At 44.3% G+C, this 13,851-nt stretch overlaps 1 protein-coding gene across 3 annotated transcripts; it reads right to left on the reverse strand.

Moving 5' to 3' along the window:
* Positions 1–2,302: 2,302 nt before the first annotated feature.
* CMTR2 (cap methyltransferase 2) lies at positions 2,303–8,505 on the reverse strand. 3 transcript variants are annotated; one of them, XM_066557371.1, is made up of 3 exons: positions 8,418–8,505; positions 3,589–5,916; positions 2,303–3,002 (listed from the first exon to the last, which is right to left on the reverse strand). In XM_066557371.1, exon 2 carries the CDS (start codon positions 5,895–5,897, stop codon positions 3,603–3,605), a length of 2,295 nt encoding a protein of 764 aa, XP_066413468.1. In that variant the 5' UTR covers positions 5,898–5,916; positions 8,418–8,505; the 3' UTR covers positions 2,303–3,002; positions 3,589–3,602. The 3 variants fall into 3 exon arrangements, with proteins under 3 accessions (XP_066413468.1, XP_066413466.1, XP_066413467.1); XM_066557369.1 differs by having other exon boundaries at positions 2,303–5,916; XM_066557370.1 differs by lacking the exon at positions 8,418–8,505 and adding an exon at positions 8,119–8,186 and having other exon boundaries at positions 2,303–5,916.
* Between the last annotated feature and the right edge of the window lie 5,346 nt (positions 8,506–13,851).

Genomic DNA, 13,851 nt, shown 5'->3' on the forward strand with positions numbered 1-13,851 from the left:
AACACATCCTGTGCTACTGATCCGCTGCATGCAGGGCTCTCCCTGCTGTCTGCACAGCTCCAGCTGCATGGCTGGGGACCATCAGCATCCCTGCAGTAGTGGAGGCAGGGAGCTGCTCAGAGGACTCACACAGTTCTGATGGCCCCACACTCCTCTGCTGAACACTCATCTGTCAGAGCACACCATTATTTGTGGGGACGTGCAGCTATTCAGCAGCCACCTTGGAATTAGGTTTAATTGTGACCCCAAGACAGATTTCATTACATTTCAACTCAATGGTGTTGAGTTGTGCTCTGTCATCAACCTGGGGCAGTCAACTGATTATAAAGCAAGTATTTAATCACCTTAACCCTCTAGAGACTTAAATTAAGGCACTTCACCACAGTCCCTTTATTCCTTAGTCTTAATTGAGGTTTCATTACCCACTGGCTACAGGGTCATTGTTTTGAGGCACAGGTACCTGACAGCTGAGGACCTGGAGCTACCTCGGCATGAGCTTTCATTTATATCAGGCAGCATTTGCTCATTCATCTCTCTGATACCCATATAATGATCTCCGGCTTCAGCAACAAATAAGTTTTGAATATTGATTCACTTTCACCCTGCTATCCCCCAATCTAAACAAATCAATTCACCAGCAAGTGACAGGCACTTCTCCCTGCTATCCCCCAATTTAGATAAATCAATTCTTTAACAAGCGAGTCATCCCCATTTAGTAAAGCACTATGAAAATGCACTTCAATAAATCTCTTCAAGTTTCCTACAGAGGAAAAAATATTGTTTTAATATACAATTTCATCTTATTGTTTTAATAAAAGGAGCCATTAACTGTGGTGCTCTAGTGCAAGTTGTATTACAGGTAAAATTTCATCTCCCCAGTCCCGATGGGGGACACAGAGGATCTGACACAAGACAGAAAAAGGACATTTGTTAAATAGCTGTTCAGCCAGGGAGAAAGCTAATTTGCTTTGGGCTCAGTGCTTTGTCTTTGCTTTCAACACCAACTATTTGAACTCAAAAACTGCCAGGCATGCTAGCATATTAAGATCTATCAAAATTCAAATAAGATGCATAATCTAAATAATGCAGTGTATAAATTGACTTTAAGGACTGAAGAAGTTGCATATGCATCTTTTAAGGTCTGTAGCAGCAAAATGAAGACATCCATATTTTCCCTTTACTTTCCAATCTGCCATTTCATGTCTTTAGGCACTGTTTTTATATTGTTATATTGGGAATGCAAATATTTCATAAAACTCTTTATAAGCTTGAATACAATTCTAAACATTTACATTTCCCTGTAATTCAGTAAAACCATAAACCCATTAAACAGTATTTCCACCAAAATCAACCTGACAATCCCCATAACAAGCACTTCCAACCCAGTCTCTTGTTTCAAGGATGCTTCCAAAGTCCTCATGTCCCCTGAAGAACATTTTGACATTAACAACCAAAGTTTTCAGCTTCACTAAAACCAAGAGAGGCAAGGCTGTCATGCAGTTCAGCATCCATTCAACTCCAGTTCTTGCATAAAGATTTCCCCAAGAATCACCACTAGCTGTACAGAAATGAAAGTATCAGAACAGGATTCATTTCCCGTGTCATCTCACACCTCTAGGATAAAGAATGATCTTCCCCAGCTCTCTAATTTGGTGCTTACTTCCAAAGAGAAAGGCAATGGGAAAAACACATTATCATTAATAATTGCAATCAAAATGAGTTAACAGACAGTCCTCCAGACAAACTGGACAGCCAACCCAAAGACAATCACCTGGAACCCCTGGCAGTGCAGCAGAGCCAGCCCTGAGGAATAAGGCACACGGCTTTTTCTCGATCACACCCCTTGGTGAAGGCAAGCAATTAGGATAAGAATAAATAATAGACTTTGCAGACAAAAGTACAGTGTATAACAACCCCCTCCTACCTGAGCAGTTGTCACAGCCAGGAGAAACTGAAGATCCTTAAGACAAAATCCTTGCTGCTAAGAGTTATAGGAACCACAGAGGGACATGGATTGTCAGGCTCAGTGACAAGGCCAAGGGAACTCTGTGCAGGCCTCCTCCACTGCTTTGACCACATCTGCAAGTGGAGTCTCTCTAAGCTGATAAACTCCAAAGTTAAAGTTAGAGAGAAATGAAAACAACTATACTCTTCACTCATGAAGCATGGATAAATGACAAGATAAGGAAAGCCTGGCTAAAAAAAAAAACAAACCAAACGACATTTAAACCTTCCCAGACTCCCCTACTGCGTTTCATTGATTTCTTCCATATTTGGTAAAGAAACATGTAAACAGCAACACTGAAAACCTAAAATAAAAGGCTTTATTTTCTCCAAACAGCAGTTGTTTTCCCTTCTTTTTTAAAAAAAAAGTCTTTTAACACTTTCAACATTTGTCAATAAAATGAAAATATACAACAGCCATGTAAATCAACATATTTTCTTCTACTTCAAAAATATATACATCCTTCAATCAAAAGCACACATTGAATACTTACAACACAAAAGCTTCATGGCTGTACAACCCAGAGGGCCCCCACACAAACATGAACACACTTGTGTGCACAAGAAAGGCAGCACAACAACTGATGAACTGTTTGTTCAGGTGGTAACACTTCAAAGCCTTTGTTTTAAGGATTTTTAGCATGGAAAGGCTGGCAAATCCCAGCAACTGCATGTTATGAGCCTCTCATGGCTAGTGAAGTTTCCTGCATTTAAATGTCTCCTAAAGGCTTTGCTTGTTACAAGCCTAAGTGTCTACAGCCACTGGCTAATTCTTTTAGCAAATTTCATTCTCGAGAATTGAGCTCAGCTTTGGACCCATAAGAAGTCACAAGAGAGGGCTTGATGGCAATCCAAATTATTGCCTGAAGAGTAAGCAATGAACAGCCAGAGGCTGAGCACTTCTCTGGCATAAACAGCTCCATTTGATCCTTCTGTCAAGTGACTGAAGCGCACAAAGAACTGGAACTCAGGATATCAGCATGGCATTCACAAAACAGCTGCAAGAATGAGATGGAGAAACCATTATCAGGCTTTGGCAAGGAAATTTTCATCTCAGTCCTCACTCACTGAAGTGCTAAAGAAGAGGCTGATATTCAAAGGCTACGAGGTGAAAATTCAGAGGCTCTTGTTTAAGAATGATAAATGGGGACATATACCCATAACCACCACCACTTCATACCATCCAAAATGGTAAGGCAGGTTACACAGGATTTCCCCCATGTCACCATTAAGAATTAAACCAACTGTAAATTAAAGTGATATCAAAAGACAGTTTTTAAGGATGGTAATAGAAGGCTCTGAGGCTTATGCTCACTTGTCAGCCTTTGCTTCCATTGAATCAAAGATTCTATGTTATTCTGCATCCTGAAACACACAGCTCAGTGGCCAGAAATCAAGGTCTGGCTTTCTTTTCTCCTATTTCCTACACATACAATATGGTGCACCTAGGATCGATAGCTCAAGACATCCTGCCAGCACCTTCAATGTCACACCAGTTTTGCATTAATGTTACCTTCACATTAACAATGTTTTTAACACCTTCTGCCTGCCTGTGAAACAAGGTCTAGCAGCAGCAACTCACACAGTTCTAGAATTATTTAAAGTGGAATGTCACTAGCCATTCGCTGCTGCTGAGCTTGCACAATCAGGTGGAGCTGTCTCTTTGCAATGGCCGTGTTTAAATCCCACAGAAACTCCAACAGCTTGCCCTGGAGGAGAATCTCCATGGGCACAAACTGCAGAACCTGCTGGGGAGAGTCTGTGTCCAGCAAAGAGCTCATGAGAGCATTCAGGTGCTGCAGGTACTGCACCACGGGCGCGGGGAGGCCTCGGAAGCCAACGCAGAGCAGAGCGGCGCCGCTCCTCAGGGGCTCCCGCGAGGTCGGGCACGCGAACGCGACGCTCCGGAAGCAGCGGTGCAGGATGAAGACCAGGCCAGCTGTGAAACGTGTCAGGCATGAAAGAACAGGCAAAACCAAGGCATCTCCTGCTGCCAGCTGCGCCAAGGAATGCAGAACGCACTCCAAAAGCTGCTGCTGGTACTTTGGTTCTCCATCATACAGCAAAGAGAAGCTGAAAGTCAGCAGTGTGGCTGCGTCCATGGGCTTTATCTCCATGCTGGGCTGGCTTTCTGTGTCACACAGGGTAGGAAAACCCACCACAAGGCACTTGAATTGGTCACTACAACTTTCATTTAGGACTTCCTGATGGCACCTGGAAAGATCAGACACTTTTGCCAGTATGAGTTCCCCAGGAAGAACTTCACAAGAGTGACAAGGCTGCAGCATTGATCTGCTTTTCAGCCTCCCCCCACCCAACTCCTTCACAGCTTCATTAAGATTTTCTAAGACCTGAACATCACAAAATGGAGAACACTTTACTCTGGGCAATCTTTTTCCCTCCAAAATGTACCAAAAGCTACATTCAAGGTTAGAAAATGATCCTTCCAGGACACACATGTTCCCAGCATTACTTAAACTATGTTCCTCAGCCCAGTGATTAAAATAGCCCTTTGCCACTTTATCATTCCATGTCAGGGTTTCCATCATCTTCCTTTCATTGTATGTACTAAAATATTTGTTTCTTTGCCCAAACCATTTTGCATTCATGCTGCAACCAGCCTGGGATTTCTTGACGAGCCAGTTATTTCTGCCAATGGGTTTCAGGTGGAACTTTTGCATGAAGAACTCTACTGCACAGTCTCTTAACTTGTTCAGTTTCACCTGCTCTGCTTCTTCCATGTGCTCAAAAAGACGGATATTCTCAGAGATCGTTTCTACCTGGCACTTGTAGAAGAACATGCAACACTCTTCATGTGTTTTAAGGAATGATTCTGGAAGTATATGCTGGGAGAAGAGAGCTTTGTTGACCATTTCTGTTCCAAAGTTCTGTGTCATTTTAGGAAGAAGCAGATGAAGGCTTTCTCTGCCCATATAGCGAAGGCAAACCACATAGGCCTCTGAGTTTCCAGCTTTGCTCGTGGCTGGTTTAAAGACATGGACCTCCTCAAAAGAGCAGTTTAGCAGAAAGAGCAGGTTGACAGAACAGTGTTCAAACAGAGTGAACATCTTCAAAACAAAGGATCCTCCAGTGCCCAGGATCATTAAAGCTGTGACTGTTTCACAGTAATGAAGGGGTGAGACGAGAGCTTCCTGCTCACCTGGATTCCCCTGGCAATCAAAGCTGCCATCAGCAGTTACCAAGTGGACTGTGGTCATATTACTCACAAAGCTCTGAAGTCCTGTTAGATGTCTTAATGTCATCACATCCCCAGTGTTATCTGGGCCAAAGTACCACCAAGGTAACGTGTTTGCTATCAGACGGTCATCCATGATCATCATAAGGATGTCATTGGCTTCGTGATAAGGGTTTAGAGTATTTGCTACCCAATTCCAGTGGCAAGGGAGATGGTGGGACTTCAGGAAGTGGTTAAGGCTGGCTATAAAAGCTCCAGGTGCTTCACAGAGGTGCACAGAATTCAGTTCTCCATCTTGAAGAGCTTCTTCTGGGAGAAGAGAAAAACTGCATAGGATCTCATGAAATTTGCACCATGCCTGGGTACAGAGCTCAGCATTCACAGATTTCTTCACATGAGATATTATTTTCCCTGCTTTATTGGTAAATGAGGTGTGCTGATGCCAATCTTCCAAGTTCTTATCACTCAGTTGGTTCTTCACTTCATTCATTGAGTCCTTCAGAGCCAGGAGTGAGTGAAATTCCACATGATCACATGTAAAAACATTGCTGGGATCTGGCAGCTTCCATTCATCATTCACTGGCTTAGTGTAAGTAAACTTTTTCTCAAAGAGCTTCTCAATTTCAGAAAGAATTTCAGGACTGAACTTTTCAAGGCCGGTCTTCTGGTTAACATAAGGCTTCTTACATTTATCCATTCTTGGGTGGACTCACAACCTGGACAACATCAGGGGAGAAGAAACCACGTCATTCCAATCACACCAGTACAGAAATAGGAAAAGCTTTTTTAAAATAAAAATGTGTCTTGCTTAACAGCTATATTCTAGAACAGAGGTAAATGCTTCATGCACCAATAAGGAATGTAAATGAGGGCTATCCTGAATAAAGTCATTTGAAAATCAGGAAGTTCACCAGTTCAATTGCCCTTCTTGCTATTTACACAGCAAGTGAAGAAGAGTTTGCTGGTGCTTAGCCCTTCACTGACTCTGAATATTCTGCTCACTGTATGGATCTAAACACTTAAATACAAATATCTCTCTCAGCCACAAAAGAGAACATACCACAAGCTCTCCAAATTCAGCAAGTGGCCCAGAAATGTTATCATCTGATTGTGGCAGTGTTTATCTGAGAGCTCTAAGTATGGAGGGTGGGGAGCCACAAGCAAAGGCAACTTCGAGAGGGAGCACAGCTGCTGCTCCTCCAATTTCCCAACTAGGAACAACCCTCCCACCTCTTCCACCAGACCCAGTGTAATGCTGGGGTAGCCCTCATTGGCACCCTCAAGAATTGCCCCTCAGCTGAAGGGCCCTGGAGGGATGCTGGACATCAGCCAGTGAGCAAAACCTTTCCCTTCCTCTGTTGAGCATTACTGCTCTCTGCCAGATAACTGCAAACCCTTATGCCTTCCTTTAATGACTGAAAATGCTGTGATAAACCTGAAGTGAGAGGACTTGATTGCAGCTGTGGTCAATGGGAATACGTGCTTGATGTTAAAGAAGAAAGCAGTGCTAAGTGCTGTGGGTAAAGGCCAACAAATACGAGCACACTCCACACAAAGCTGATGAGGCTGCTGCAATCTGCTCCACCGCTAAGCACACAGCACACAACTGACAGGCACTAACCAGAAATCAGCCAGCCAGCAATTTATTCCAAACTAAAATGTTAATTTAAGCAAAATAATTCAATCAAAATTACCACCCGAGATAGGAAATCTCTCAGCCTATCTCTTAAACCATCCCTCAAGCCCTCCCCTTCCCACAAATGCAAAATACAATGACCTTAAGTGTTACATAACAAGGGAGTTTGAGAAAATAGTGGATTAAAACTGAAAGAGCTGAGAAAGTTTGGAAACAATGGCCACCCTCAGCACTTTACTCTTCCCCTCAAACCCATGCAGCATTTCAGGCCACAGCCCACGTTGGTTTGCCCTCATCACCATCAGAGGAGAAGAGAGGCACATGGGCACACACAGAGCAGAGGTTTCATCTTGCCTTTCCTCAGTTTAAGACCTTTCAACAGGCAGGTTTAATTTCATTGTCCTCTATGCAGATGGGCTCTGGCTTTAATCTCATCCTTTCTTGTAGGATGTTCTGGGTAAAGAGGAAAACTGTGGAAAACACAGACCACTGCACCCTTGTGTAATTTATTTCATTTTAAACAGCAACTATGAGTATGGGCTTTTAATTACAGCTCACCCTAGTTATTCATAGAGGAGGTTTGGAAGGGACCTTAAATACTATCTCATCCCAAACCTCCTGCCATGGGTAAGGGATACCTTCCACTAGACCAGGCTGCTCAGAACTCCATCCAACCTGGCGTTGGACACTTCCAGGGATAGGGAAGCCACAGCTTCTCTGGGCAACCTGTTTCTGGTCCTTACCACCCTCACAGGGAAGAATTTCTTCCTAATATCCAATCTAAATCTCTCCTCTTTTAGTTTAAAAACAGTCCCCCTTGCCCCACCACTATCTACCCCTGTAAAAAGTTACTCTCCTTATTTTGTATATGCCTCTTTTAAGAACTGAAAGGGGCTCTAAGAGCTCCCCAAAGGGTTCTGTAAGGCTGAACAACGCCAGCTCTCTTAGCCTGTCCCAGAGGTGCTACAGCCAGAACACTAACAAGCTCAACCCTAAATCCAAGCTCACTCAGCACATAGCAAGAACAGGCAAGCGCCTGCCTCTTCATCATCATTTCCAGACTCCGGGACATCGTTCCGGCCAGGACCGAGCTCTGGGCTCGCCCCACCGCGCAGCTCCTCACCCCTCCCCGCGCTCCGCTCCCCGCCTCAGCGCGGCCCGGCCGCCTCCCTCCGCCCCGGCCGCTCGTAGCGCCGCGCCCGCCCGAGGCGCCTCCCCGCGCCGCCCGCTCCCTACGCGAGGCCGCGGCTGCAGCACGGCCTGGAGCCGCTCCCGCTCTTACCCGGCGGGAGCGCGCCCAGCCCGGCCCCTCGCCCGCCCGGCACGCCCTCTGCTCGGGGGGCACCGCCCTGGCCCGGGCCGGGAGGGCTCTTGCCGCTGCGGCTTTGCCATCAGCAGGGGGGGTGGGTGAGGAGCAGCAGAGGCCGGGCAGGCGGCAGCGCGGCTCCTCGGCTCCATCTCCTAAACAGGCGCCCAAGCGCGGCTGTTTCTCAGGAGGAAAAGGGAGCAGAGGAGCCGCCTCCGAGCGGTGGGGCAGCCCGGCAGGACGGCGTTGCTAGAAGTTATCCGCGCAGCACTTACCAGCGCTAACGCTGACAGGTTGCTCAGGAAGAAAAGAGGAGAAAGGCTGTGTGGGGTTGTGTGGCCACCCGCTGGAGAGGCAGGGCTGGGGCTCAGCGCCCTGGGTGTTTTTTGCCGACGCCCTGGGCCGCCTGCCCTGGGAGCCTGAGCCCGGTGCGATCATCTCACAGCCCTGCAGGGACCACGGCTCAGCAGTGATGCTTCTCCAGAGCTTGCTTTGCCCTCTGGAACCCATAAGGAGACTCTTCACATAGTAACCCACCTTGCTGCCCTTTCTAAATCCCCGGGAGACTTGTTACACCCAGCTTGGGTTAGCAGGAGGCAAGAGCCTTGAAATATTAACAGAGTCATAATGAGCATCACTGAGCATCCATTTTAGCATCCCTGGAAACACACAGACGCTTTAGACAGCAAAACAGCATCTAATCTGCACACAGGAGCAGAAAGGTCAAAGCATATTCATTATTACAGTAGACAGCAGGTGCAAGTTGCTTTTGAGACTTTAAATATTATGGGGATTTTCCTATATGCAGGTTCAGGAACGTGGCACTCCCCAGCCCTTCTGGGAACAAATAGCCAACAATGGAGCATGAGTAAGCAGAAATCCTTTTGCTTTAATATGAGGCTTCCTGCTATTGATTTTTGCTCTCTCACATACTCTTCATGAAGCTCAATCCAGTCCTAAGCCAGAAGTAGTTTTGCTACAGAAATTCAGTGCTATCAGTTCTAGGTACTCCAGAACTGATAACTTGGGAAAATTTTGCTTGAAGCCCAGTAACTGAAAAAAACCCCAACCCTTTACATGTTCATCTTAAGAATATAATAATGTATACATAAGGGATCTTTTCTCTCACTCTAGGTACATGAGAGAATTTGTATGGTTAAGTCATAACTGAACACAGGGATTTATAACCAGACAACTTTCCTCCCCTCTTTTAATCTACTTGCTTGCTTTCTAAAATGAAGCAATATTACAACAAAATAGAATCTTAAGTACAGAAAAAGCCCAGTGCTGCCTATAAACAGGAACACAGGACTAAAACTCCAGAAACCCCTTGAGGGGGGAAAAAAGAGAGAATGTCTTTTTCAAGCCAAATCATGTCATATTGACCCCTAATAGTGGTGTAACAAAATGGTACTTACTGGTTGCCTCATCAGAAAGAAGTTTTACCTAATGAGAAACAGCTGAAGTGCAGATGGAAGATTTCTCTGTCTCAGTTCCTCTTCACCCTTTAACTGGCCTGTTTGAAGATCACCTTTACTCAACCAAGATTTTTTGCTATGTAAAAGTAGAGGGAGAGCTGGGGCAAATTAATGAAAGCAAAGTGGGCAGCTGGTGAGGTGTGGAGCTGAGGGTGTGGTGGGTTCTCCAGTGCCTGGTCTGGTCTCTCTTGATAATACAGGGCACACAGTAATGGCATTGCTAAAATCTTATCTTTAGCTCATGAGAATGTAAAGTTAGTGGGGAGGTCAAAGGTATGTTACAGTCTGAAATGTTTGTGTTTGTAGTAAAAGCCTGAGCAGAGCTTTCCTTTAGTTTTGGCTTTCTCACTGATATTTCCAGTGGCGCTGGGATGTTTTGGTTGCCTTCCTTCTGTTGTTTCTGCATACTCACACACCAGCCACAAGGTCTACACTGGCTGACTTCTGTGCTCCATAGGTAATTAAAGCATTGAGTTTAAGGGTTGATTTTTTAAAAATTTCTTACACACATCACTTTTCGCATGTTCTTGAGTGCTTGGATAACCCTTCCAAAAGAACAGCTACAATTCAGCTCGTAGGGCAAAGTGGTCTGCAAGCAAGGCTTGACCTTTGCATTTCTACCCTGCCAGGCTTTTACTGTAGCTTGCAGCTTCTCAGTGTCACACTCCCCTGGACTCCTGGAGATAAGGCTCTTCCAAATCACAGGAGAGAACAATTCATCACTGAGTGCATGACAGCACAAGAGTCCTAGCTAAAGTAAATGTGATTGAATAGCGCGCTTAAGAAAAATGTGATGCTTTTTCTGAAATTAAACTTTCAACTCAGCTTGTGAGCTTCAAGGTTCTTCCATGTTTTCTGAAATCTCTTCAAGTTAAAGCAGAAATTTGAGTGGACACTTCTGTCTTATGCAAAATAATCTCTCTTTTTTTGCTGTTGTTGTTATTGTTGGTTGTTTGGTTTGGTTTTTTTGGTCCATGTAAGATACTTAAAATGAGAACACAGCACTTTCTTCCTGCATTAGCCCTGCTTCTATGGAGCTAAACTTTTATCAGCTGATCTTCAGCTGATATTTTCCCAATCAGACTGTATCCTCTGTGCACAGCTGTGCCACCAACAGCCCCAGATGGAAGCATCTGTCCTTAAGGGAATATTGGACAGTTAAACACAGGAAGTGAAACATCTCATTAAAAACAAAGTAGTTTTGTTTATGCCCCTGATTTTTTTCTTTTGTAGATATATGGTATAACTCTACTATGTGGTGGAGCTGGGGAGATTGCTGGGGTGTTTGGGAGCTCTTTCCATCATACTGGATGTGTGCAGGGAGTCATCTGGGAAGACTATGCAGAGCCATGGAAGAAACTTCCATAGATTCCATGGGATACCCAGTACTTCTCACCCTGCTTCTAAAGATCAGTCCCAAACCCACATAATTTTGCACCAGATCTCACCATGGTTTTATTTATCACTGTGCTGGATGCAGGGTATTTGTCAATTGGGATGATAACATTGGTATGGCAGAGCAGTTGAGAGAAGGCTCTCAGTGAGACATGAGAAGAATTACCCACAGTGATTATGTGGATGATTATGATTAGATTTATTGCTAATAGAGTATCTAAATTAAACGGTGTGGTATGTAAATCACAACACTCTTGTCTATTGCAATGTGGTGCACGATGCTGGGACAGCTGGTTGCCCTTAAGGAGGTGGATTTCCATGACCTTGGGGACTGATCTGTAAGGGCCATTCTTCTTCTGCTTCTGGCTTGCAGTCCAAAGTCAGGCAGATTTTTGTTTCACTTTCATCACCAGAGGAATTGCAGCCACTATCTGCTACAAGGAAAGTGAGTTGGGAAACTCCAGTAAACAGTGTCTGACGTAGCCAGTTGGTAAAATGACGTACAATTGTCTAACCTTTGCTTCTTTAAACAAAAAGTCATTGAAATGAAAGGGAAAACCTATCAACTGTTCAATAATGTGTTATTATTGCACCACAAACAAGATAATGAGGAAGTATTGATCCTGTTGGAACAGCACAAATACATCCTGACAGACCACAACCAGCAGTGGTAGTATGTTCACCTACTGACCTCCAGAAATCAGTGTTTTCCAAAGGGGGCTTTGGGGAAATGAGGACATGGTCCTGAGACCTAGTGAAAGGTCTGGAATTTCACTGTGTGAAAGTATTATCAATTATTGAAGAGGAAACCAGACCACAGAACAGGATAAACTTTGGTCCTGTGTTGTTTTGGCATGAGTAAGTGACATTCCTAGGGAGAAGTCATATTCTTCATATGGAGAAGCATCTTGGAGCCCCAGGCCAGCAGCTGGCTGTGGTGCCAGGATATGAACTGCATTTACCTGTGTTGAATAGGGAAACATATCTATTGTCAAGGATTCTTAGTGATACATGGAGTTGTGCAGTATAATTTAATTATCTGAGAATTGTTTTCTTCTGTTGACAGGCCTGAAAGCATTTCTTCCTTATCCTTCATAACTTTTAGTTCAAATTATTTGTGTTTATTCTAGACCACGGGGGTACCTGGCCTTTTTTAGTCTCTAGTCCATCAGGATCTGGGGTTTCTTTTCCACTTATTCTCTCTAAGGATTGTTTCAGCCCTCCACCACAGTTTCCCCTCTGATTTTTTGCCTGCCTCAAAGCACTTCCACATTGAAAAGCCCATCCTTTCATCCCAATCCTGACATACTGCTGATCCCTGGTTGTGCTGTTTGTGTCCCTTCAGAAGGTTCAACTCCTTTCCCTCAAATCCCCAAATAATCCTTTTTATACTCTTTCTCTCTAAGTTCCTTGCCACAGGTGCTTTTGCTTCCACAAGCTCCCATAGCCACAACCCCAGTCTTACCCTTTGCTGTTTGATACATCTCCCAGAGCTGGAAGATGGAAGTGTTGGCTGGTATTAGGACATCTCTGCTCTTTTACTGATTTTTGTGGTGTCATTTATTCATAGGTTTTGTCAAGTTGCTTCCTCTTTCTTCCTGAGTCGTATGAAGATGGTGAGGTTTTACAGAGCAGGCATATAATTTGTGAGTGCTGTGGCTGCTTCCCTACCAGTAAACATCATAAACCCTTTGCATTGACTGATCTCTGTCCTAAAAGCCTTTTCCCACTGCCCTCACAGGAGGGCTATTTAGGACTGCACATTTTGGCCAGCTGGAAGCTTTTTTCTGACGTCTGGCCTAACTGAACACGCATCTCCTCGGTTTCCTGCTGCCTGTCTTAAGTTTCTGTATCTCTCCTGCCTCCATGGCAACATTTTCAGGCTGTCATGGAAGCATTGCTTTGCTCTCATTTTGCTCAGCTAACCATGACAGGCTCTTTGAACGTCTGGTTTTCTGTTCCCCTGGCCAGCCCTTTGCTGCATTCACTGTGGTCAGAGGTCTCTTTCCTGTCAATGTACAATGAGCAGTATGCTCACCACTCCAGGCAGATCTTGTTAGAGATTGTTATTAAAATGATCTGTTGGGGAATAACTTTTCTGGTATATAATTCAATTTTATCTACCTTTCTTGTGGCTAGTAACACTCCAGTGGCTGTCTGGATAGCTAGTGTACAGACAATAATGAGTTTTCCAAACAAAGCCTTTCCAAATTGCTGCAAAATTCCTGATTAATTCTTGGCAGTAATTTTTAATCAAACCTGGAGCGTGTGCTTTTGGTAGTCAGCAGAAAAGCAAAATCTTTGCAAGCTTTAGCCATTTCACCTTCTTCCAAAACACTGAGGCACAATCCTGGCTTTTTTAAGTATGAGAGAATTGGGAGAAATGCCCTCCAGGTAAGTACACCTGTAAGGGCATGGTAATGCCTGTAGTGCTTTGGGGGGATATTTTCTTCTGGGCAAGGCTGTCCCCACTGTGTAGACACTCTGTGAATATTTCTGCAGCTCAGTTCCTCTTCCCAAAAGAGTGATGTGCAGTAGGTGTGAGAAGACTGCAAAATAATTTGATAAAGCGATAATATCAGCACACAGGAAAGTGGAGACTTACCCTAAAGCATTAATTAAATGTTTTGATGAAATGCTTGCAAAATACTTCATGACGCTTCTTTAGATGGAAATTGCTGTAGGAATGTAGAGCATTGTTAGAAAATTATTTCAGGTGATTGTATCTGCATCCTGTAGCAGTTGAAGTTCTCACTATGGAAGCAGGGCTTGACAGACAGCCAAGGCAGTAACATCAGGATTATAGATACAAATTGCTGCAGACACATACAGACAG

This window comes from Molothrus aeneus, chromosome 11 (assembly GCF_037042795.1).
Source record: "Molothrus aeneus isolate 106 chromosome 11, BPBGC_Maene_1.0, whole genome shotgun sequence".
Classification (NCBI taxonomy): domain Eukaryota; kingdom Metazoa; phylum Chordata; class Aves; order Passeriformes; family Icteridae; genus Molothrus; species Molothrus aeneus.

What these genes read in the sequence shown, in the direction of transcription:
- CMTR2 (XM_066557371.1), bottom strand. Translation starts at nt 5,897, where the DNA reads ATGGATAAATGTAAGAAGCCTTATGTTAACCAGAAGACCGGCCTTGAA.